Source organism: Arvicola amphibius, chromosome 5, assembly GCF_903992535.2.
Source record: "Arvicola amphibius chromosome 5, mArvAmp1.2, whole genome shotgun sequence".
Taxonomy (NCBI): domain Eukaryota; kingdom Metazoa; phylum Chordata; class Mammalia; order Rodentia; family Cricetidae; genus Arvicola; species Arvicola amphibius.
The window spans coordinates 24,583,435-24,608,896 of NC_052051.1; the positions used below are offsets into that span (position 1 = coordinate 24,583,435).

The 25,462-nt window shown below is 48.1% G+C and overlaps 1 protein-coding gene across 1 annotated transcript in view; it reads left to right on the forward strand.

Annotated features, from left to right (window-relative positions):
• Nucleotides 1-20,746: 20,746 nt before the first annotated feature.
• Nucleotides 20,747-25,462, forward strand: part of Rspo4 (R-spondin 4) — a 33,073-nt gene continuing 28,357 nt past the window's right edge. The window contains exon 1 of the mRNA XM_038329222.1: nt 20,747-20,825. Coding sequence (XP_038185150.1) covers nt 20,747-20,825 — 79 coding nt within the window. The remainder of the gene's footprint in view (nt 20,826-25,462) is intronic.

Genomic DNA, 25,462 nt, shown 5'->3' on the forward strand with positions numbered 1-25,462 from the left:
TCCACCTGCCTCTGCCTCCCGAGTGCTGGGATTAAAGGCGTGTGCCACCACTGCCCTAAGCAGCATCCCCCAGCACTGTGGGGCCCTAGAAACCTTAGAAGCAAAGAGGGCCAGTGTTTACAGTGGTCCCAAGGACCTTTCCAGGGTTAATAATCCCCATCTGCACCCTTGACGCTCTATTTAGACTCTTAAAGATGTAGAGGCAGGATCAAGGGTCTACGGGAGGATACCTGGAGCCTCCTAGGGATACTGGAGTGACCTGTAGCCTTGTCAGACAGCGCCAACAAAATAGTAAAGACAATCTACCAGTTTACAAGGAAAAAGGGCCTGCTCTGGCCTCTAGTCTGATCAGCGGTCAGGAGGTACATGGCTCTGGTCTGTGTTGAGGCAATTCATGATAGCAAAAACTTTGTGAGACAGTAGCCTTCCTAAAAGTCCCCAGCACTTCTCAACTGTACCATCAAACTCGCTCAAGGATTTGACAAGCAATAGATACATATTTGAAGGCATTTCCTTGCAAGGCACTTTCTAATTACAAAAGGGAAATGTGGAATATTCCTTTGCGCTGTGAGAATATATGTCACTGTGATTGGTTTAATAAAGAGCTGGACAGGTAGAGGCTATCTGGGACATGCAGACAAAAAGAGAGCACAAAGAAGAAGGGGAGGGGTCTTGGGAGTCACAAGGAGATGAATTTGCTGTGCTGAGAAAAGGTACTGAGCCACATGGCAGAACATAGATAATAAATATGGGTTAATTTAAAATGTAAGAGTTAACTAGTAACAAACCTAAACTATTGGCCGAGCATTTATAATTAATAGGTAATAATAATAAATCTCTGTGTGGTTATTTGGGAACTGATTGGTGGGACAGCCTACACATGGCACCCAACAAGGAATAACTTAGATCCACATAAAACCTGAGAAAGCTTTTTAAAAAAATGTTCTAAACACACAAAAACGAAAACAAACGCGACTTCTTGGAACTGTCTAGGGTAGGCTCAGTGCTAGTGGCAAATGGAGGCTCAGCTCCTTTAAGAATCAGCATCCAGGCTGGGAGGAGGTGGCACATGCTTATAATCCCAGCACTTGAGAGGCAGAGACAGGTGGATCTCTGTGAGTTTGAAGTCAACCTAGTCTACAGAATGAGTTCCAGGACAGGCTTCAAAGCTACAGAGAAACCGTGTCTTGAAAAACAAACAAACAAACAAACAAACAAGCAAACAAAGATAGTCAGCTTCCTGGCTTGGTGCTAACAGCAAACACGGATGCAGCTCTTTTAAGAGGCCCCGCTACCAAACACTTACATAGGGTTTATGAGCATTGGGTGGCACACTACTCAGTAACAGCATGGGCCCAAAGACTTCCCAGAGATGGGACGGTAAACATGGCTCCCTTTGGTACCTGTGCCATGAGGTTAAACTCTCAGGGTACTGACGTAGGAGAAGTCAGCCACCAACTTATTCACTGGTGCCATTCAGTAAGCTAAGCAATGCCGGTAGCTGATGTAATAATTCAAGACCAAAAAACAATACAGATGCTCAGTAAAGATGGATTCAGACAGAAAAAAAGCCTCTAAATGGGTTACAGTGTGTTTAAAAATATGCATAGGCATGGAAGAGAAAAGAGAGAGTATAGACAGTCATAGATTTAATAATCATTTAAAAATGAGTAAATTAAAAATAATAATAAGCCATATAAAGAGGAGAAATATGCAGCCTAGATCCTATACGTTATTGTGTTATCTCTAGATTTTCTGATTGCTAATGAAAAAAGAACAACTATGTAGACACATTGGATTATAATAATTGCTGAATTAAACCAACCTATATATTTTAAAAATGTCTTGACTTCAAAATGGAAGTCAAAAGGTATGTTACTTTGAGGAAGAGGTTATGCTTTTATTTCCATTGGAATTGAGAAGTTGTGGATTCATTCCAGGTTGATATGGATCAAATTTGATTGGAGAAGACACCCTGAAAATTCTGGATACAGATATTAAAAATAAATAAACCTAAAATACTACAAAGCACATAATGTATATTTTACTTGTTCAGACATGAAACAAAAAATCATCTTTGGCTAACTTGTGTACATTGTACAGCCTATACTTGTATTAATATAGATATATATGTCACCTTTAAAAGTTAATGTATTTTCAGAGCAGGGGACCAATAAAAAGGGATGGCCTAGCATCTTGAAACACCTCTGTTACAGTCTCCTCAGAATTCTACATCCAAAACAACTTCAAGGCTGCTGGCTGAGATGGTCCAGCCACCCAAACTACTCCAGCCAAGACCTAACAATTCCCCTAAAGATACCAGCATCCACAGACAACAGGCAGTATAGTCTAGAGAGTGGTGCCCATAGTCCCAAAAGATGGGGGTATGAGTGGGCTTGGTTATTCAATGGATTATGAATGTTTGTCATTGCTTGGAGGGTTAGTCACAAGTTGTTATTGGTCGTACTAAATAAAAAAGCTAAATAAAAGAGGTAAATTCAAAGATCTCTTTCTAACTGAAAAAGGAGAAATATGCCATAGGAATGATAGAAAAAAAAGGATAGATTATAGAATCTAGTTTAATCTAAACAACAACGATTAATCTCAAAATTTTACATTGGCATGGATTTTGGTTTATTAATACAAATTTAATTTTGTTATACTATATGTATGCTTCTACTCTTTGGGGAGTATTGTGTTTATGTGACTCATTTTAAAATGTAATTGTATGACTAAGAAATACAGATTAAAATAGTCATCTATATAACAGTTAAACTTATAGTCATGTTAGATATGTTTTCAAAGTCATATACAGATGTATTTAGATAGATGGTCTTCAAAGACCAAGGAATATGACATTTCATATGTTTAATAACCTAAAGCTTTCATGACAATGAGACATGTCTGCTTCTGACAGCACCAATTTACTTCAAAAGAAGATGATGGGCATTGAAGAACTCTGTATGGAGTTTGCTTTCTTGATGACAAAAACTAATCATCTGGGCAAAGAAACTACCCCTGTTTCAATTGCTGGCAGTATACTATCCAAACTGGACCAGTAGGACCCACAAAAAAGCAACTGCCAAATTTTGCTAAGACAAGGTAGGACAGTCCTTCAAAATTCCCAGCTTCTCAAAAATGTCTGTCAGCTATACTAGGCCCATAGGTCAGAGCTGGATGCCCCAATGTCATAGAAGAACATATCTGCCCAATGACAGCGCATGCCTCCTCTGCCCACGACCTCAGCTCCCAAAGTCAGTTCTGCACACTCTCATAGAAGGCACACTGAACTGACTGCAGTGTCTCTTACATCCGTGTGAAGCTTAAAGGCTGATAAAGTCATTCTAAGATCCAGAAGGCATGAGAGGGTAGATAACTACCCTCTAGAGGGTGACGATTAGCCTGGGGACCCAGATGCGACCGATATTTGTTTTTCTCCATCTAAGTGCTGGAAGACTTTTCTGCTTGCTCACTCATATGTGCATATTTTAAACACATAGTATTCTTAAATCAGGTTTTTTTAAAGTGGGGTGTGTGTGTGTGTGTGTGTGTGTGTGTGTGTGTGTGTGTGTGTGTAAACAAGAGGTTGACCGTGGGTGTCTTCCTCTTCTGCTTCATTCAACGAGACATAAACGTGGCACCAGAACCAACCTCCTAATAACGTGAAGAAGGGGAGACTCTCCCCGACAGCCCCTCATGGGAAGCACTCCCTTTGTAGGCAGAGTAGCAGAAATCAGGGGAGGGTCCCTTAGACACAAGAAAGGGTCCAGTGTGATGAGCAAGCACCCTGAATGACAGAAGCTTGTGGCCCGAGGAAGCAGAAGACTCCGGAGGCAGGAAAGCTGTGGCTGTCCCCGAGGCAGAGCAGCACGCGTGGCTTTGACCCTCCTCTAATGGAAATGCTCCTGCTTCCTCTTCATTTGTGCTCCCAGTGGCTCAGGTGGTAGTTCGCCAGCCCTGCTTCCCTGCCCCGCTTTTTCTAGTTCTCACCCCCACCCCGCTCCAGCCATCACCTCAGCAGATGCAAGCATTTCTCCCTCAGGATCCTTGCTCTGAGATCCCAACCCAGGATGTCCCATGCTTCTGGACTTCTCACTCCATTCAAAGATGTTTTATAGCAGTGCTTGACTCTACTGGGAGAGACAGAGCTGACAGGGCCAGAGGGTACATGGGATTTGACCTGACTCGCCATTGCTGGTGTGCAGGGGCCTTCTGAGCAGCAAATGTTCACCATGGGGAAAGTGAGAATGCTCATTGTGAAAGAGAAGAGTTGAGGGGAAAGGGTGGCTTTCACTGAACACCAGCCGTGGAGGCCAGGTCAACCTCAGAGGTCTTCCTCACTCACTCTCTACCTTAGGTTTCGAAGCAGGATCCCTGACTGAATCTAGAACTTACAGACTTGGCTAACCTGGCTGGCCAGCATGCCCTAGGGATCTTGTCTCTGCCTCCCCCAAGTTGGGTTTACAGATGTACGCTGCATGCCTGGCTTCTGGCATGGGTGCTAGGAAACCAAACTCGGGTCCTTACTTAGGCTTGTACAGCAAGCACCATATTGACCGTGCCATCTTTCTAGCCCCACTGGTAGATTTTATATCCTTGATCCACTTAGCACGCACCCCTCCCTCCCAGTTATTACCAGGTAAATGCTAACTTACAGACAAGGAAATGGTTCAGAGAGGGCAAGTCGTTCGCGCAAGACCACACAGTCAGCAGCTCAAACAACTGGGATTTGAATTGTCCGACTGTCTTGTACTCGTCCCACCCATTTCTTAATAAACACCCTCATTATTAAGTGATGACTCACACTGCAGCAATGGCTCCTAATTAAGTTTGGGAATCGGAAAAGCATTTGGGCAGTGCTCGGAGGAGGCCGGCGTGGCAGAATTACTTCCATCCCAAGCTTTCTTCCCCAGCCAGGGAGCGGCTGGGTTTCTCTTTTTGCATTCCTTGCTATTCACAATGAGCAGATGACCAGCTTCCGCCTTTCCCATCCTCCCCAGGCTGCCTCAGACCCTTTGTATAACAGGAGCAGAGAAACCACAAGAACTGTCAACCGAGAAATTCATCAATAAGTCAATTCCCACTTCCCCAAGCTATGACTATGGGGAGCACATAGTGGTGGACCCATGGTGACCCATGGTGGACACAGAGAAGCCTTAGGCTCCAGCCCCCAAATGCAGTGACAACCCTACAGAAAGTGCTTAGCGTTGCAGCTAGAGGTCAGAGAACACATCTGCTCCCAAGCTTCAGGTTAAAGCATCATGCAGAAGAAGCCATGGCTGGCCTCCCGCTCCTGCCAAGAAGAGCTGGGCTGAAGGAAGCCAGTTGAGAAACCCAGCTTCACGTTTTCTGACTGTAGTCTGGAGGCCATACCTGTTGATCACCCGTGAGATGGTGGCTTGGTTGGGTGGTTGACGTTTCCTTCTGAACCAGCTATGAGAGAATCCCACAGGGCCCCTTCTCTGCGGTCTACCATCTCAGAGGCACTCTGGCAAATAAGATTTTGAAAGACCTGGAAGGGGCCTGTGTTAGCTCTCCATCGCTGAAACAATACACCCGAGGTAATCAACTTAGAGAGCGAGGAGGCTGGCTGTGGTTCATGGTTTTCGATGTTTCAAGCCCATTACTGGCTGGCCCACATCCTTCAGACCTCCAGAAGGGCACAAAGCGGCAATGGCTGGGAACATAAGGCAGGGAAAACTGCTTACCTGGTCTTAAGGAAGAGGAAGGGACTGGGGTTCCACAACCCAAGGGAATACCCCAGTGACCTAACAGCCTGCCGGGAAGGTTCTCTCACCTGCTGATAGCGCCACTCTGAGAACCTGGCCTTCCACACTAGGGTATTTGGGGGATATTCAATATCCAAACCTGAGCAAGGATGTAAGAGTGAGGTGGATTTGGCATGTGACCTCCAGCCAGCTACACAAGCTCCCTGAGGCTCAGCTGACTCTTCTACAAATGGAGCGGATGAGGGAGAAGACAGAGCAGGCTGAGGGGTGGGATCCTCTCCTTCCCTGAAAGACAGACAGCTGCAAAAGCCGCTGCACAGACTTCAGTCCCTGGCTCCACTCTGACCTCAGGCGCCACCGAGGAAGGAGAAGCTGGGATTACCCATGTCGGGATAGCCGTGTGCTTTTCCTAGTAGATTAGAACTCATTCTGGCACTGGGAAGACCCTGTGGGCCAGCTCAGTACGGACTGCACACAGAGCTTGCCAGCCCCTGTTTCCCTTCCATGTCGTCTCTCTCCCCTCACACTGCCCCGTCCACACCAGCCCTTCCAGTTCATCTCGACCAAAGGGCTTTGCACAGCTGTTCCCTCTGCCTTTCTCCCAAGATGTCAGAGGGCTCCCTTGAGATCAGGTACAGCTGGTCACATGAAGACAGCAGCTGCTTTGCTCGGAGGACCAGGCTCGACCACAGTGTCCATAGCCTGGAAGGTGGGTGACCGCAGGTGGGGGTTAGTGATGGAGGGTGGAAGTGGTCAATCGCAGATGAATGAACGCAATGGAAAGCGCTGAGTTTGAAGTCCCATGGCCCCTGCCTTTGTTCCAGTCTTCCCACTCATGACCTTTGCTGGGCCACTTGTGTTCTCTGAGTCACTATCCACACATCTGCTCAACACAAAACAAATTCTACCTCACAGGGCTTCTCTAAAGCAGACGTGATAACGTGAGCCTTGCCTTTGCTTGCTCACTGCGTGTTCCCTGGGGCATTAGAAGAGCTTCCCGCACGATGGGCCCAGCCTTCTGTAATTCTCACCAGTTTTGCTCCCATGAGAGCAGGTATCATGATGGGGCAACGTCTGTGGAGCGACTGTCATGTCAAGAAGTTGATGGGACAAGGTTCTTGAATCTCTTCCAGCTTTCTTGAGATGAGGAAGCTGATGCCAAAGGGGAGACTGCAACCCAGCTGTCAATACGTTAGCATCCTGAGTAGGATCTCAAAGCAGTGACCTCTTTGGACACTGGGAACCAAGAGAAGAAATCACAACCGGTGCTGACACCGAGGTGGCAGCAGGGCAGCTTTCTCCAGAAGGGCACTTCCAACCCTTCCTGTAGTCGCTCGCTCCTTCCCCTGGCTCCAGGATCAGGTTTTATATCTCCACCAATCTCAGAAGGGCAAAGGAAAGCCAAGGAGTGTAGGGCACGCACCCAAGAAACACCACAGAGATCATGCCTCAGACTCTGTCGCCAGAGGGAACCAGATGGCTGGAGAGATTGAGGCAGCCGGAATGGAAGGGTCTAGGTGGATAACATGGTAGAGGGAAGAACGATGACAATCCGGGCATTCATAGGATAATTAGTCCGAGGGAAGTTGGAAGCTACAAGAGAAGCAGACACATGAAGAGAGGAACCACTTCCCAGCCAGGGGAAGTCTGACTAGGACCCAGATGAGCCTGTATGAAGAGCAGGGCTTTAAGAATCGGGGACCTGAGGTCTTGTCCTACCTCTGTCATGACAGAGGTAAGTGGCTTTCTTTCTCAGAACTGTGGTTTCTTCTGCTGAGAAACACAAGTAATAATGTATCTGTAACAGAAGGATGTTGTGACAAATGAACTAGCCTGATTTTCTAAGTGCTTAGCATGCGTATCTATCCTGGGAAGTCAGATGCCATGCTGGGAAGACATGAAAATGACTCCAGGAAGAGGCCTATGTAAAGAGCCACTGAGGTCCTCCTCACCATGTTCCCACATCTCAAGGCCATGCCCAGAAGGAATGCTAACCTAGCCAACTACTAGAGGAACAGGCAAGGAGAGCCCAAAGCTATTGGTGCCACAAGCCAGGAGCACACTCAAGCCCTAGGAGCACTCCCGGGATGAATGTGGTCTGGAGAATTTTTGGGAGATGAACTTGACCTGAGTATGGAAGAGCAGTTGCAACTCAGACAAGCAGTAAAGAAAAGAAAGCTTTCCTTGGGCCATAGAGAACAGCATGAACCAAACATGGAAGGGTAGACCCAGTACAGAGAGTCCTTGAAGTTTGGACATCATCCTGGTGACCAAGGCTTCTCAGACTGAGTTAGAGATTTCATGGATGTGCTCTGGGGACAGAGACTGTGACTTCCAAAAAAATCCTGTGGTTCAGAGATAACAAAGAGACAGAGAAGGCTCTGTCAACCCTGAAACAAGCAAATTGCAAATTGGACAGACTCCAGCTCCAAAGGGTGCCTGGATGCAACTAAGGGCATACACCTCAGTCAAAGTGGGGTGCTGGGATTGCCCACTACCTCCCATAGCTCACTGGATGAGAGATGCTTGTAATATAATCCCTCAGTTCAAAGCTAAGGCCTTGGCAAGCTAGCAGGAGAGTCATGGGCATTTACAGAAGGCTGCTTGGCCACGGAAAGATAAATATCAAGGGGAACAAGACATGGCAGATACATGGTGTGTCATGGAAGACAAACCGGAGCCAGGGACTGCAGAGCATCACGCAGGAGGAAAGCCCTGGTCCACACACTCAGCGTACAAGTAGACAGGTCCCTCTGGGAATCAGAGCCCGCAGTGGGGGGGGGCAAGACCTTAGGCCCAAGACACCCAGGACCTCAGTGGAGCTGTCCACATGAGCGCATGGAATGTGGTGACATATCTGGGGTGGGGTCACTGTCTGAATTCTCAACCACGGGTGAACCAGTCCTCAGCAAATCTCATTCAGTGAATGAAGGGAGGAAATGAATGAACTACTGTGAGCCCTACCTTACTCGGTCCAGGTACTATTTCCATAGGCTTTTCACGGTACCTCCCCTGGATGCCCATGACCCTCCCATGGCCCCAGATTCTAAAACTTGACTGACTTTACAAAAATCCCTTCTTTCCTAATATACCTCTCCACCAGCGTGTGAGTACCTAGACATCATCTTCAGCTTCTGCCAATCCCTCCTGCAGTGAATGCTGGGTAATAAATGAACGAATCCTTCAACCAACTGCTCACACTAATGCATGTGGGACAGGAGACCTCAGAACCAGTGTCCATGCTACAGCTCACAAGATCAACCCGACTTGTCCCTGCAGCCTGAACGTTATATGTACATTTGAATATTTTGTGAATCTGTAACAAGCTACCCGCCCCCTTTGCACACCTGTGGTGATCATGAACCTTGACTCTTAACTCATGGGATTTGAATCACCATGGAAACAACCCTTGGGCAAATCTGTGAAGGAATTTCTGGGTTAAATGATGGGGGAAGACCACCCTAACATGAGTGGCACCATTCCATGGACTGGGTCTCCCACTGAATAGAAAGAAGAAAGCAAACTGAATGCCACAATCCACTCTCGCGGCTGCCGATGAAATGTGACAAGCTGCCTCAAGTTCCGGTGGCCCTGACTTCTCTGCTGTGAAGCACTATACTCTTAGACTGTGAGATAAAAATAAATCCTTTCTTCCCTTAAGTTGCTCTTGCCAGGCATTTTGTCACAGCAACAGGAAAAGTAACCAATACACCCATAATGCACCAGGGGCCACATTTATCAGCAAATTAATCTTCATAACCCAATTTCTATCTCCATTTTAGAGACGAGGAAACTGATACTCCAAGTGGCTCAGCAGTTCGCCTAAGATCGTGTAAGTAAGCGGCCAGCCCACAACTTGACTCTGGCTTGTGTGGCTCATCAAACCCTCCCGTCACTCCACTGACAGTGGCTGCAAGTCATGACAAAGGCAGACACTGTCATTTGCATCTGCTCAGCACTTCACAGCCACCATGCAATCCTTGGGCAGGTGCTGGTGACTCCAGACTGCAGGACTCACAGTGGCTCATAGACCCTGCTCTCATCAGCTCCTTCCAGAGTTGGGACACAAGGGCGTTTCTCCTCCCTTCGTGGGCTCAGCTCTCCGTCCCCCCTCTCTCTCTATCCTTTACTTCTTCAGTGCAGACTGGCAGCCCAGCTCAGCCCCCACGGCCCTGTCCCCCACCCACCGCAGACCTCCTCCCCGCTCCGGATGGAAAACTCCTGCAGTCCTCTCTTCTTCCCTCAGTTTCCAAGGGGATCAACTTGACTGTGAACGTAGTTTGGAAATATTTTCACTGTTGTTTTTCCATTTTGTCCTTTGTTTGAAAGAGTGTCACAACTTCCAACAGCAAAGAAAAGAAAAATGCTATGCCAGGCTGACCAAGGCTGGACGCAAAACCAGAAATGACTTATTCAATAATCAAAACTGAATGCCACCCAGCCAATAGCACTCACCATCACTCCAGCGTCAGAAAACTTGGAACTTTGGGGCTCTTCTCCCTGGGGTACACCCAGCAATTACGGCCACAGGAGGTGAGACAGGGTCTTACTCCTATGGTGGCATATGAATCTTGCCATGACACCTTTCCAAGAAATGCCCAATCTTCTGGTTCAATCTTTCCAGACAGAGGAACTGATGGAAGATGGGCAGCAGCTGAGGTGGACATCTAAGTTAGAGATCCCCATTGTGCTTAGACAGTGGCCAGAGTCGGGGCTCAGCATGGAGTCAAGATCCTGAGTCAATATGGGATCAGTATTAAATTCAATCTGTCTCAAGGATTAAGGGTCAGCCTACCTCAAATATCAAAGTCCACTTGAGACTGGAATCAAGAGCTGGTGCAAAACAATATTCACGGCTCTGAGTTCTATTAAAAATTAAGATTTTAATCTTGGTTTCAGTCTACAATTAATAATGGGGTCAGACCTCTTCCTTGGATTAAGTTCATTGCACCAATATAATGGCTAATTTTGCTTGTCAACTTGATATACCTGGGAAAATAGAACTTCAGCTGAGGAATGGTTTCCGTGAAATTGTGTGTGAGAGGATGTCTCTTCTGATTGCTAATTGATGTAGGAGGATCCAGTCCACTGTGGGCTGATGGTACCATCCCTAGACAAGGAGGCCTGGGCTATGTAAGAAGCATAGTTGAAGGTGAACCCATGGCAAAGCCAGTAAGTGGTATTCCTCCATGGTTTCTATTGGAGCTTGTACCTTGAGTTCCTGCCTTGGCTTCCCTCGATTATTGGTTATAGCCTGCAAGATTCAATAAACTGTTTCCTACCCCAAGTTGCTTTGGTCATGGTGTTTATCACAACAACAGAAAGCCAACTAAAACATTCTGTCTAGGATCAGGCTCAAGTTTCATTGCGTGACAAGGATCAGGACCCCTCCCCCTGGCCAGCCTAGCAAAATGGAGCCTGACTCTTGCTGTTCTGAGAGCAGGAGTCGGTTTGCCTGCCAGATGCTGGCTTCTCAGACTCCTGTCCTGAAGCTCCCCGTAGATCAGCATGGGATGCTGGCTTCTCAGACTCCTATCCTGAAGCTCCCCCTAGATTAGCATCGGGCTGTATAAGGTAGCAGGTGTCTGCGAGCTTTGCCGGCTTTGCAAACTACAGAGGTTCATGTGAGCACCCTGGAAAAACGCTGGGATGTCACTCAGTTTCACCTGGGCCCCCGCAGCTTCTGCTTCCTCTTGCACCTGTGAAACTCACAACAACTAAAGTTCCCCAGTGTGCCCTTGCGCTGTCCTCTACGAGCTTCATGTATATTTGACTGATTTGATTCTCTCCTTCCATCTTGTTGTAGGCACTGGAGATCAAACTCAGCTCATTGGACTCCCACAGCAAAGGCTTTCCCCATGCAGCCATTCCCCCTGCCCATTATTGCAATCTTATGGACTGACGCTAGAGCCCTGCTTTCTATGGAGAAACTGAGGCCAGGATCAATCAAGTAACTTGTTTGAAGCCCTTCCTCAATGGGAAAATGTCTGCTTTAATCAGAGAGGGTGGCTCCCAAGTCTACACTGATTGTGGGACCTGAGAAGGAGGTGGGAAGTGTGTCATGGAGCAGAGTGGTAGACATACGTCATCATAGAGCCTGAGAGGTGACCGTGATTCCCAGCAGTCTCTCTGCCCAAGAGGCCATGCCCCAGCAAACTCCACACTTGCACAGGACATAGAGGGTTTAAGAGAGTTCTGAGTGGTGCTGAGGTAACTCATTAAACTCGTTTGTTTATGGAAAGAAATTTCAAGCCAGCTGCTCAAAACCTGTATTTTGTGGGTAATTTTTTTCAATTTATTTCACGGCATTAAAATAATAACAAGCCAATCCGTGGAGGATGGGGGCTGGGATTCCTCCGGGGTTAACACAGAAGGGCCGGCTTGCTTGAAGCTCTGCGGCTGAGTCCTCCATAAGGCCTGGGCTGTTTGCCTTCCCGGGGAAAAGGCAGACACACAAGGAATGAAGACAGAGGTTTCAGGGTTTCCAATTGAAGAGGGACTGACATGAAGCCCTGAGGAGGCGTTAGGAGGTTTGATATCTCTGTTTACAGATTCTGAGCAGACACAGATGAGGAACACATGAGAACATTCCCTGAGTTGGGAGTTGCTCCTAGCTCACATACATTACCTATGACTTACCATGAGAACTCTCTCATCCTCTCTTGGTTTAGAAGTGCCTTGGCAGATGGAGGAGTCAAGCCGAAAGTGAGGTGGGGTGGCGCACACCTTTAATCTCAGCACTCACTCAGGAGGCAGAGGCAGGTGGATCTCTATGAGTTTGAGGCCAGCCTGGTCTACAGTGCAAGTTCCAGGACAACCAGGACTGTTGCACAGAGAAACCCTGTCTAGAAAAAAAAAATAGTTGGGGTCAAGTTCATGTGGAAACTGATCCCCCAAAACATGGCATAGGATAGACACTGGACAGGAAAATACTTGAAACAGGAAGGAAGTTGGCCCTGGAAGGAGAGCTGCTCAGTCAGCACCAGCCACAGCCCAGTCAGTTTGCCATTCCCAGTTTCTGCTGGCACTGGGAGAAGGGGGACAGTGTCTGGGAAATGCCTTGGGCCACCTTGTCCCTTGTGGGAGGGAGCTGGGGTCTGTCCATCATTGCTCATTTCTACTCTATTATTGGGTCTATTAGCAAGTTGTTTTTTCCAATTATTAATTTTTTTCAGCTTCGTAATTTCTATTTGGTTCCTTTTTTTTCTTTGCCATGGTTTTATATGCTTTCATTTGTTTCAAGAGAATCTGTAATTTCCTACAAGAACATTGTTATGACGGCTTCTTGAAAATCCTCGTCAGACTATTGCAACATCTTAATTATCTTGGTATTAGCATCAGTTGAGTGTACTTTCTCACTAAAATTGTGGTCATCCTGATTCTCATTATGCCAATTCTCTATTCTGTCTTGGTTACTTGGGCTTTTATGTCAGGAAGCTTCAAGTCTTATAAATCTTCTCTTTTTATGTATTCATGTATTTGTTTGCTCTCATGCTGAGGATCAAACCCAGGACCTTAGGACACACTAGGCAAGTGCCCTATCACTGAGTTTCAACTTCAGCCTTTATCCCTCTTGATTTAACAGTCTCACTGATGAAGAGAAACACGAGGATTCCTATTGACCTTCAAGTGCGGAGTTACAATGACAGGAACACACTTTTAATCCCAGCACTTGGGAGGCAGAGGCAGGTGGGTCTCTGAGTCCAAAGCCAGCCTGCTCTCCATATCAAGTTCCAGGACATTATGTGAGTGTCCAAATTAGTCCAAGTAAAGGCAAAGATATTTTGCGACCAGGAGCGCAGGAGAATAGAAAAGAAGGCATCCTTAAGGTCAAGGACAAAGAAATGGGAGGTGTCTGACAGGAATTGGGTACTTCGAGGTGCTGAGGAACCACTGCTGAGATGATTAGCCAGAGACCCTGAGCCAAGGGATAGACCTGTTGGGTTTTTTAGCTGCTGGTGTGGGTGGGTTAAAGGGGGAAGAAGTGAGACAAAAGATTCTCTCTTGCCAGGCGGTAGTGGCACATGCCTTTAATCCCAGCACTTGGGAAGCAGAGACAGGTGGATCTCTGTGAGTTCGAGGCCAGCCTGGTTTACAAGAGCTAGTTCGTGGACAGACTCCAAAGCTACAGATCGAAAAATGATTCTTTCCTAAGAGATCAAAGATAAGAGTCTTTAGTCCCCCGGGGCTTTGAAGAGAGAGTGAGTATTGGGTCTTAGATGGCTTAATAGTTGGATGATGCTTTCCCCATAGAAGGGTTTTCAGTGTCCCACACCTGGGGATCTACTTGAGAGGCTGGTAATGGAAAAGGAGTAGCAGAATGTGGGTTTGGAGAAGGAGGGGAATGGCAGGCAAGCCTGGGGTCAAGTGGACAGGGGAGTAAAAGAAATACAGGCTCCCTATGGCTCCATGGTGAGATCCTGTCTTGAAAAACCTAATTAATTAATTAGTTAAAACCTAATTAATTAATTAATCGATCCATTAAAGTATTATGTCAGGGTAGTCATCAGAGCCTGTGCAATTTCATTCTGTCTGCTTTGTTCTTCTGGGGCTTCCTTCCAGACTAGTGTTAAGCACTGGTACTTGAATAAGACAGAGAACACAAAGGAAAGCTACAGGCCTCTAGCCTTCATGAATGTATTCAAAGAATTCCTTAAAACATTCAGAAAGAGAGCTAAGCAAACCATGACCAAGTGGGGCTTGTTCCACTCTAAGAAGTAATGTATGACATTCACAGGTAAAAGAAAAGTTAAATGATCACATCAGCGTACACAATAAAATTGACAAATTCAAAATCCATTCACAATTTTAACAACCAGAAAAACAGCAACCAGAAGAATATCTGCAGCTTGATGAAAAACATCCACAAAAGCCTGACTGGTAATGTCATGCTCACTGGTGAGGGCTGGACGCCTTCCCGCTCAGATTGGGAACAAGACAAGGATGTCTGTTCTCATCAGGCCCTTTTGGCATAGTGCTGGAAGCTCTCAGCAGTTCAGTAAGTCAGAAACAAAGGCATAAAAGGCACTAAGTCCAGAAAGAAAGGAAAATTGTCCCTACATGCAGGTAATATAACTGTCTATATAAAAAACTTATACATACAGAAAACACATACATATAGAGGTGTATGTTAATTCTGAATATATATTTATGCCCTTATAGAACTAATAAGCAAATTTAGCCAAGTGACAAGATAAAAGAGCTGTACACAAAATTGTCTGTATTTCTATATGTTAGTAATGAAGATGGAGATAGCAAAATTAAAAATCCAAAAGCATTTAAACTTGTTAGGGGAAGAGGGAAACGAAACAGACTCAATCCTGACCAAACATGGCTGTGAACGCTGTGCTACAAGGATGAAGTGTGTGGAGAGAGAGACACATGCCGTGTTTGTGGATGGGACAATTCGACAGACTGAAATATCGCTCCCAAATCTATAGGCATACATAGTAGGATTCTTGGTAAGATTCTCCTCTAGACACAAACAGACTTATTCCGAGATGTATGTAGGAAGGCAGACAAAAGAAATAGAATAGCTAAAATAATTTTGAAAAAGAATTAAGAGAAGTGGGTCTAACTAAATTCAAGACTTACTACACAGCCACAGTGAAGACAATGTAGTAGTGAGTGTGTTTACACACGTGTGTATGTGTGTGTGTTTACACAGGTGTGCCTGTGCTCTGCACAGAGTACGAGGCCAGAGGTCAACGTTGGGTGTCTTCTGTTTCTTTCTATCTTATTTTTATATGAATGTCTTTTGCTGAACCTCAGGCTTCCTGATTGGGCTGGATCCTGTGGGAAGTGCCTGACTCGGCCTCCTCAGTACTGCAATTAGAGACTGCTGAGTCCAGTTTTATACACGGTGCTGGGGATCTGAACTCAGGTTCACATGCTCGTATGGCAAGCACATTACTGATTGAGCCATTTCCTAAGCCCCCAAAGTGCAGTGTTGACAGGCAAAATATATATATACAGTCCACACAGCAGGATAGAAAAGTTCCAAAATAAATCCATATAAAAATGTTCAACTAATTTGTGGTAAATGAGTTAAAGCAGTTGAATGGAGGCAGAGTACTAATACAAGTGGAGACAGTAACACCAGAGCAACCTGAGAGTCCCAAGCAGAAGATGAACCTTGAGCTAAAATAAACCCCAGACTTTTCACAAAAACAAATTCAAAACAACTCATGAACCTAAACATAGACGTATCATTTTTAGGTCATAGGAGAAACCCTTTGACACGCAACATTAGGAAATGTTCTTGGACTTGAAACTTGAAGTGTGATAGCTGATCTTGGCTGTCGGTTTGATACACCTGAGAAGAGGAGAATTCCGCTGAGGAACTGCCTCCATCAGACGGGCCTGTAGGCATGTGTGTAGGACATTTACTTAATTGCTGACTGATGTAGCAGGGTCTAGCCCACTGTGAGCAGCACCATCCCTATGCTGCGTAAGAAAGCTAGCAGAGCCCGCAAAGTGGTGCTCCTCTGCGGCTTCTGCTTCAAGTGCCTGCCCTGAGCTCCTGCCCTGGCTCCTCTCAATGATAGACCGTAACCTGTAAGCTGAAGCAAACCCTTTCCTCCCCAGCTTGCTGTTGGTCATGGTGTTTGTTAGACAGAGCAACAGGAAAGCCAACTAGGACACAAAGCATGATTTATGAAAAGGAGAATATGATCAAGTGGACCCCACTGAAGTTAAATACATTTGCTCTGTGAGGGAGCCTGGGAAGGAGACGAAAAGACAAAGTACAGAGCAGGAGAAAACACTTGAAAAATCACAATACCCAACACAGCACTTTGAATCTAGTACATAAAAAGACAGACGGTGGCTTTATTCATAATAAGCAAAATTTGAAAACACAAATGCCTTTAATGGAGTAAACTGCTGGGTGACTGGGTTCGATGCCCACCACCATGGAAGACCACTCAGAGATAAAAAGCAGCTGACTGTCGTGGATGAGCAAGATGGGGTGACTCTCAAAAAAATTATGCTGAATGCAGAAAGCGGGTCTCAAAATGTACACACTTCACAATCCCATTACATAATATTTGTGTAACGACATAATTACAGAGATGGAGAACAGATGAGTGGTTGCTAGGGATTAGTGCTGAGGAGGGAGAGGAAGGGCAGAGCCATGAGGGTACCATGTGGGAGTCCTGTGGTGGTGGCTCTGTTAGGAATCTTGACTGTGGTGCTGCCGAAACCAAGGTCTGTGTAGTGAGATAACACAGCATTCTGGAAACAATGCAGGCGCTCACAAATCTGGGCTGGTGGTCATCTGAGCAGGAGCCATCGAGTGGCTCTGGGGAGCCTGTGCTTGGCCTAATGGAAAGTTCAGGTGTCTTGGTTGGAGATATCCACCCACTCTCCCCGCCGACTATGTGAACTCCAGCTACAGTATTAGACTACATTTCCCAGCCACCCTTGCAAGGAAGCAGTGGTCCAGTCAACAGCGCATAAGTGAACAGCTCTGTCCTCTCCATAAGCCCTTTCCCTTCTGAGGAAATTGAAACCATGTAGAGAAGTCCCCATTCCAAGATGCATATCCCTAAGATGCCTAGTGTAAGTCTGAAACAGAGCATACCAGATAGATAGATAGATAGATAGATAGATAGATAGATAGATAGATAGATAGATAGATAGACAGACAGATAGTAGATAGAAATAGAGATACAGTTCTTTCTATATATCCAACTTCTGATAAAGTTCAATTTATAAGTCAAGGCACAACACAAGATTAACAACACCAACTAATAAAAAGAGGGGAAAATGTAACAATATACTGTAATAAAAGTCAAATAAATGTAATATACCCCCTCAAGATAGCTTATTTTACATTTACCTTTCTACTTAAAGGAAGCACTTCCTGGCTTCTCTCTGGCATCTGTGAATCACTGGTGTCACTACTTGGGACCACTAATAAATGACTTAACGGTGGCCTGAATATAAACACTGCCTAGCCAGCTAAGTGATTAACAGGAAGGTGATGTATTCAGAGTAGATACGCTAGAAAATGGTATGATTCAAATCCATGAGGAGCAGATAAAACAGGAGGTATGTATTATTCCAAACGGGCCGTAACTTCACACTTACGAATACTTGCTTCTGTAATTGTCCATTATATATTTGCAGCCTCTGTCAACTGGTATCACCTGAAACTGTGGCAAAGAAAACCATGACTGTGGAAGAGGGAGGAAGCCTGAGACCTCCGGTCTGTGAGGATTTCTTCTGGGACCATGTGTTATAAGCCAGTATTCTTGACAGTGCCCAACAGTTCCTAAGTATTTACCCTCAGGCCCACAGTTCCTAGGCAGATCACCGTTATCCCCAGCCTTAATGCCCTGCCTGGGTGGCTGTACTCGGGGAGGGTCCGCACGGTGGGCTGAGATGCCTAGATAACACCCTAGAAATAGCACCAAACCCTCTGAGCATCTAAGGGAGGGAAAGGATCCTGAGTTTGGGGCTTAAATCCTCAAACTCAGATTCTGGAGGGTCCAGAGGGTTCACCGGGCTCACAAGAGTCAAAAACTCTTGAGCTATTAGTTGCTGTGATAAAACACCGTAACCAAGGCAACCTAGAGAAGGCAGGGTTTATTTGGGCTTACAGTTTCAGAATTTTAGGGTCCATATTGGTGGAGACAGCATAGAAGACATGGATCCTGCTAGAAGCTGAGAGCCGAAGGCTCACACCACAGGCTTCAAACAGGAGGCAGAGAGAGAGAGAGAGAGAGAGAGAGAGAGAGAGAGAGAGAGAGAGAGAGAGAGAACTGGGAATGGTATGTGGCTTTTAAACTCCGAGGCCTGCCCCCAGTGACATGTATCCTCCAACGAGGTCTCACCTCCTAAACCCACGCAAACAGCACCACCAGTTGGGGATCAAGTACTCAAACATCTGAGCCTATGGGAGAAATTTTCATTCAAACCACCACAAGGTCCCGCAACAAAGCTTGGGGTTGAGGAATGCTCAGTCATTCATTTATTCACCTCATTCATTCATACTTTCATTCATTTAAAAATATTGAGTAATCATTGTATGCACCGGGTGCATGGAGAATATACAGGTGATTGCTACCCTATATAACTCACAATCAAGCTCCTTGAAGACAAAACCAGGCCGGTGGCACTGGTACTGTGGAGAGCAGAGGAGGAGAAAGAGTGAGAGTCCTGTATTTCTGCAGTGGTGGGAGAGGTCTTCCGGGAAGGCCATGCTGGAGACATGTTCTAAAGGGACCTGGGGAAGAATTTTCCATACAGAGACACAGCAAAAGCCCTGTAAAGGACTATACCTGAGGAGTGGGAACCAAGAGGAGGCATGGGAAGCTGGGGCAGAGGAAGAGGCAGACATGTCTGTATTTCCCAGTATGTTAAGACAGCTATGGTGGGGAATGATGGATGCCCAGAAGAGGTACTGAACTGGCAATCAGGGACAACTTCCTGGAAGGTGTCAAACTACTACTGGGTCCTGAAAGTTTCAGTGGGGAAGAGGAGTGGGAGTTGGCTACGACTCCAGGAAGAAGCCAGGGCAAGAAATGCTCAGAATGGAAGGGGATGCTGGATGGGGTATCACATACCTGTAATGCCAGCAGTTGGGAAGTGGAGGGAAGATGGACAGGGGTTCAAGGTCATCCTTAGCTACACAGTGAGTTCTGGGCTGGCCTGAGATACACGTCTCACAAAACCAAACAAAACCAAAACAACAACAAAAAAAAAAAAAAAAAAAAAAAAAGCAGGTGTGCAAGGCCTGGGAAACTTGCAAAATAGGGTGAGAAGTTGGAGATTTGGGGTAAAAGGGAGAAGAGAGAAATCAGAGTCATCAGAACCAGAGGACTCTGCAGGGAACCACAGTGTTTACCAGAGGCAGGCACTTGCACATGGGCTGGGGTGGGACAGCCAGCCTTGGGACCTCTTTCTGTCAAGTCACTTATAGGAAACAGAAAGCCTGACTGTCCTTTGGGCCTCCGAGGCTCTCTCCACCCTCTCTGTGATGAGGCTGTGTGCTGGAAAGTGGCTGAAAGGCGATTGACCTGCTGTGCAGCTTTGGGCAAATCATTTGGTCTCTCTGAGCATCCGTTCTCCTTTGGAAGGAAGTTCGGAAGCTTTTAGCTCACAGAGAGTGTTTAGCAGAAGGCCAAGCTCGTGGGTCTCAGATATCTCTGTGGCAGCTTGGCTCAAAGGGTCACAGGAGACAAGAGAGTACTGTTTTATTGAAAGAGCAATTTGGTATTCAAACAGTTAAAAATAACCCAATCCCGGAGATAAGACTTTAAGAAATGCTCCAAGTCCCAGGCCCCTTCGTAAGCAAATTTATGAGATGCCGGACACTGGGTTAAAGAATAGGGGCTCTCCAAGGCTGCAGCAGGAATCGCTCAGGGCCTGGACCAGATAATGTTGGGGACATCTAGGAAGAAAAGAGTGGGGCAGCATGGTTCACACTCCCACCCCTGAGAGCCAAGGGATGGAGAGAGCAGCGCGAGCCCGCTGGACACCAGAGAGCCAGGTGTGGACAGCGCGCCAGAAAGGGGCCTAGCTCTTGGAAAGAGTGGAGTGTTGGAGGCCAGACAGTCAGGGGACAAACAGTTGGAACAGAAAAACAAGCCAGGAGGGTCCTGGAAGAAAGAGGGAAGGAACCAGAAGTGGCAGAGGGAGGGTGCTGCTGGAGGGTCTGAACGGGTGAGTGTGCAGTACTCCGTGGGCGCGGGCGTGGGCGTGTGTGTACCTGAAGTCGGCCTGTGCACGTGCGCAGGGCGTGGGGTTGCGTGGGGTGGGCAGAACCGCAGGCACCCGCACGGGGCCCCCCCGAGGGTTAAGCGCCGCCCAGCCGCCGACTCCTCCCCGCCCCAGCCGCGCGGCCAAGCGGACGCCCTCACTCGACCCACCGCGCCCTGGGCGCACGGCGGGTCCCGGTGACCGCAGCGACCAGCGACCCGCGGATGCGCAACGCGTGCCACGAACTGTCCCCGCACAGCGGCTGTCGGGCCGTCGGGGCGCCCGGGCGCCAGGAGCATCAGGTTGCCCAGATGCGGGCGCCACTCTGCCTGCTGCTGCTCCTCGCCCACGCGGTGGACATGCTCGCCCTGCACCGGAGAAAGAAGCAAGGTACAGATGTGGCTGAACTGTGGTGGGGTAGTCTGCCATGAGGCAGACTCGTGGTAGCCTGGCGGGCATCTGTTTGGTGCCCGATGCCTAGGCTATTGACGCAGGGTCAGCACGGGGAGTTGTCGAGCAACCTGGACCTAGGAAGCAGAGAGAAGGTCCAGCTCACTGGCCCCAGCCTCCCGGCTGTGTCCCAAGAGTAACTCCATGGACACCAAAACCCAAGGAACCATCCTTGGGACCAAGGCACTAGAAAACAGAGCTAGTGGCTTAGAAGCCAGCCCAAACATCCTCGCTGGACCACGGGGTCCCATCAAGAGCAGTTGCTCCAGGGCCTACATGAGACTCTATCACTGTCCCTGACCCCTGCTATCATCCCCCACCTCCCAGAGAAGTGATCTGGGTGAGCCTCTCTGGTGATCTTTTCTGGATGACCTGGAAGAAGTTTGTCCCCTCTAGGATAGGAGCCTTGGAATTTATTTTTCCTTTGGGACCTGCTGGAACTACTAAGAAACCTGAACCTGAGACTAACTGTGCCTGGGCCTTGAAAACATTGTCCTTAGGGTCCTGGGCCACAGTTCCTCAGTGTCACAGTCAGATGTCTTTCCTAGGTGAGTTTGGGACTGCTCCTGCTGAGCCAGAGTTGGCAGACTCTGTGCTGGCAGGAGGAGCAAGATGACCAGCAAGCCCTAAAGCTGAACAGGGCAGGTCCTAGGACCCTTGCTGCCTGTCTCTGAACCAACAGCCAAAGACTAACCACAGTGCCAAGAGTCTGCCACACACTGTCTCCTCACATCCTTAAGATGCCCAGAGTGGCTGCCTCACTCTGTAGAACTAGAACCCAAAGTGTGTGCAGGGTGCTTTGCTGAGTGGTCCCACAGGCAGGAGGAAGCTCCAGCTGAGAGCCTGGGTTAGAGAATGCTGAGTAGGAGAGTGTGAGAGTGGCCTTGCCTTAGGGCTTCGAGTCCATCCGCGTGAAAAGCCTTCTGTGGAAGTGGTAGCTCCTGTAAAGGAGCAAGGTGCACAGAGGGACGGTGGGAGAGCAGGTGTGAGGTGGGATGGCAAGCCACGGCCTAGGGGTCCATCTTCTAAGGGAGGAGGACAAAGGGACAAAGAATAGAGAGGCAGGTGGACCTGGGTGGGACTTCGGGGTCCTGAAGGTTTACCTCTGTGAGTGGCCTTCACTCTGCTGTCCAGAGCCTAGGCACTGAGTCAGTCTGTCTGGATGCGTATCCCTCCTTTGAAGTCTCCAGATGCGTGACTACAGGACTTGAGGTTTGCCTGCGAGAGATCCTTCAGCACACTGGTCCTCCAGAATGCTTCTCCATTCTGAATCCTGTGTGAGATCCTTCACTTTGGTCCTCTAAAATGCTTCTCCACTCTGAAACGATTTTTAAATTCTTTCCTTTTACCAACTTATCTTTAAAATGGGAATAGATTTCCGTCTCTGTCAGGAGGACCGTAACTATGATGATGTGAGGGTAAAGTGGAGGGTTCCCTGCCTCTGCCGGCACCTCATGGTCCTTGGCACCATAAATCATCCCAGTCTCTTGTCTGTTGTGTCATTAGCTACTTCCAGAAGCCCAGTGAATGCAGGGAGAGGTGCTTACTTTCTAGAGAGAAAACAAGTTCAGAGATTCGGAGAAGGGGGTTGATTTGTCTAAAGCCGCACAGCCGACGAGCAGGCTGAGATCGTAGGATCAGATCTTAGCATCTCAGAGCTAAGATGATAGGGTGTTGTGAGGTCCTGTGAGCTGGATTGGTCTTCTTTTCTCAGAACCTCAGTTTACCTCACTAGAGGGGAATATAGTTAGGCTTCTAAGATGCTTCCCACTAATCAAAGGCAGAGAGGGGTCGTGAAAATCCTTTGTTCCTTCCCGTTAGCCCAGCTCACTAGCAGCTCCTCCGGAACTTGCCACAGAGAGATGCTTCTTGCCTTGGTCCCGCTAGATGAAAATGCTGCTTTTGAGCCTCAGGTGCACCCGCCTGCCCAGCATCTTCAGCGAGGTTGTGACTGTGTTCATGTGATGCAAAGCCTTGGGCTTCAGTCCCTCTCCTGACCCATTCATGCGACGTGACCTTGGATAAGAGGGTTTCTTCTCTGCTTCTGCCCACAGTCTCAGTTTCCCCCTTGGCACGGAGGTGGAGACTACACAACTCTGGAGCCTGTTCTGCAAGGCAGTCACAGTTATCATGGCCAAGTAGGTTTGGGAAATGTAGGGTTTGGTAGAGTTCTTGGCTGTGCAGTTTTATCAGAGCAGGAAGAGGTGGTGGAGAGGGGCTGACCTCTCTCATACCTAGACATACACATGAGGACCGTTTCTCAGACATGCCTTGGAAGGTTGTGCGTATGGTCCTCAGGGGCTAGCTGACTTTGGCCCTCTGATCTGACTTTGGTGAGAGAATGTGTCCTTTAGATGCTCAGATATTGGCAGTGCCTCGCTCACTTGCTCACACATCTATTCATGTAGTGTTACAGAGCAGCCCCCCCAGCCAGGTCGTATCAGAAGGCTGGAGGATGCTAAGCTGAGGCATCCAAGGCTTACCCTTCCTTGCGTTCCTGAGCCACCTCCCCCACACCCTGCCCTTGACCTCAGTCTTTGGCCCAGTATCCAGCCATGGGGAAGGACCTGCTTGCCCCAGCTTGATCTGTGCTGCCTCCCATGGGGTCCACTTCTCATGAACCTGGGCTCCTCTGGCTCCAGCGTCATCACTCGTTTTGATGAAACCTAATTTTTCTATTTCTGCAAAACAGACTGAAAGGAAAGGCTTAAAAGGAGTTCTTGGACCTCCAGTGTCTCTTACAAAACACTTTGATTAATTAAGTATAAATGAATTAGAACCAGATGGCGACATTTCTCTTGAAATGAACTGGTGTGCCTGGCAGTGGGGCAGTGGAGCAAAATGAGGGGACTTGCCGGGCGGTGGTGGCACACGCTTTTAATCCCAGCACTTGGGTGGCAGAGGCAGGCGGATCTCTGTGAGTTCGAGGCCAGCCTGGTCTACAAGAGCTAGTTCCAGAACAGCTAGGGCTATGACACAGGGAAACCCTGCCTTGAAAAAAAAAATGAGGGGACTGTAGATTGTGTCTCCTGTTCCCAGATCTAGAGCTTCTGTAGGGATGAGATGAGGCTGGGGTCCAAATTCTCTGTCCTCTCCTACACTGGGCATGAGAACTTAGGCAGTCCATGAATGTTCTCTGATATGTGTTTCCCTCATCTGTGAAGTGGGAGCCACTGAACCTGCCTTCTTGGATAGCAGGAAAAATTTACTGTCATCCCAGAAGGAAGGTACACGAAAGCTTCTTAGGGCAGAGAGGGCTGGGCAGAAGGTACCTCCTGAGCGTTGACTTCCCCATGACCTTGTTCCCCTGAGCTATTTGATTTACTGTGGCAGGTGCAAAGAATACCATGTGCAAAGCCGGAATGGCAGCACTGGCTCCGGATGCAGATCCAGAGTGGGGGCTAACACCTGGGCAGGCAAGTGACAGATGGCACAGACCACCTGGGCCTCTTGTCTATGGGTCGGAGCGTGGCTGGGTGCAGAACAAGATGTGTTGCCTGAGAGATGGTATGCAGATGGAGCCAGCTCGGATGGACATTGGCTCGGGAAAGAAAGCCGGTTCCCTCGGGGCAGAGCGAGGTGATGCCTCCATGGGTGCTGAGGGATGGGGTGGGTGAATCCTGACCTGAGACCTGGGTCTCTTGGGAAAACAGCAACTGCTTAAGTCTAGGAAGCAGAAGCTTGCACACAAGGCAAACAGGCAGCTGATCCTGATCTCCTCACCTGGCCTGTCCCTCCTCAGCCACTCTGAAGCCAGCCTGTGGACAAAGGGAGGGGGAGGAGTTTTCCACTTATCCTGCCATGGCCCTGGGAGGCCCTCCAGACACCCTCCCCATTCCCAGTCACCAAGGCTGCAGAGACCACAGAGAGAGGGCTGGCCGTGTACTGGGTCCCCGAATAGGGGACGCGGACTTCCTTTTCCATGCCTTTTGGCAAACCCAATTTTTAGGCAAGGCAGTGAAGGGGCAGCAGCCTATGGAGAACTCCCAACAGCTGAGTTGGGGCACAGAACCAAAGCTTAGGAGGCACCCCAGCCTGTGCCTAAATCAATCAAGGAACTCTGTTGCGACTGATGGTCAGGTCTAGGCGAGCCTTAGCAGGGTCATCAAGCAATGGCAGCAGTGTAGCGACCTGCAGGAGGAACCACATGGTGGGGAGGAGATGGGAGCCCCACTGTGGACAGAGCTAGTGTTGGGTCATGGAGGGATTTGGGGTACCATATTTGCTGAGCTCCCGTGTCCAGACTCTACCGAGTCCTGAAGACAGCATGGGTGGACACTGCACTGCCACTGATGTCCCAGCCAGTCCCTAAAGTCCATCAGGGACAATGCTACGGCAGGGCCCCAGTCCTCTTCAGCCCAGCCTTGACAGGCAGGCCATAATTGTTCCAGTCTCAGCTGGGGACTCCAAGAAGGGACATTGCGTGGAGACTCTGGGGCATTGCTGAGCTGGAGTGTGTAAGAGGTTTCCTGTCCCTTATGAAGGGATTCATGTAACAAGAAGGGGCCAGGCCTGTTTGTGTGGGTTTCTGTCCCACCCAGTACCCCACAGCCGGCAAGCCCCAAAGAAATAACACA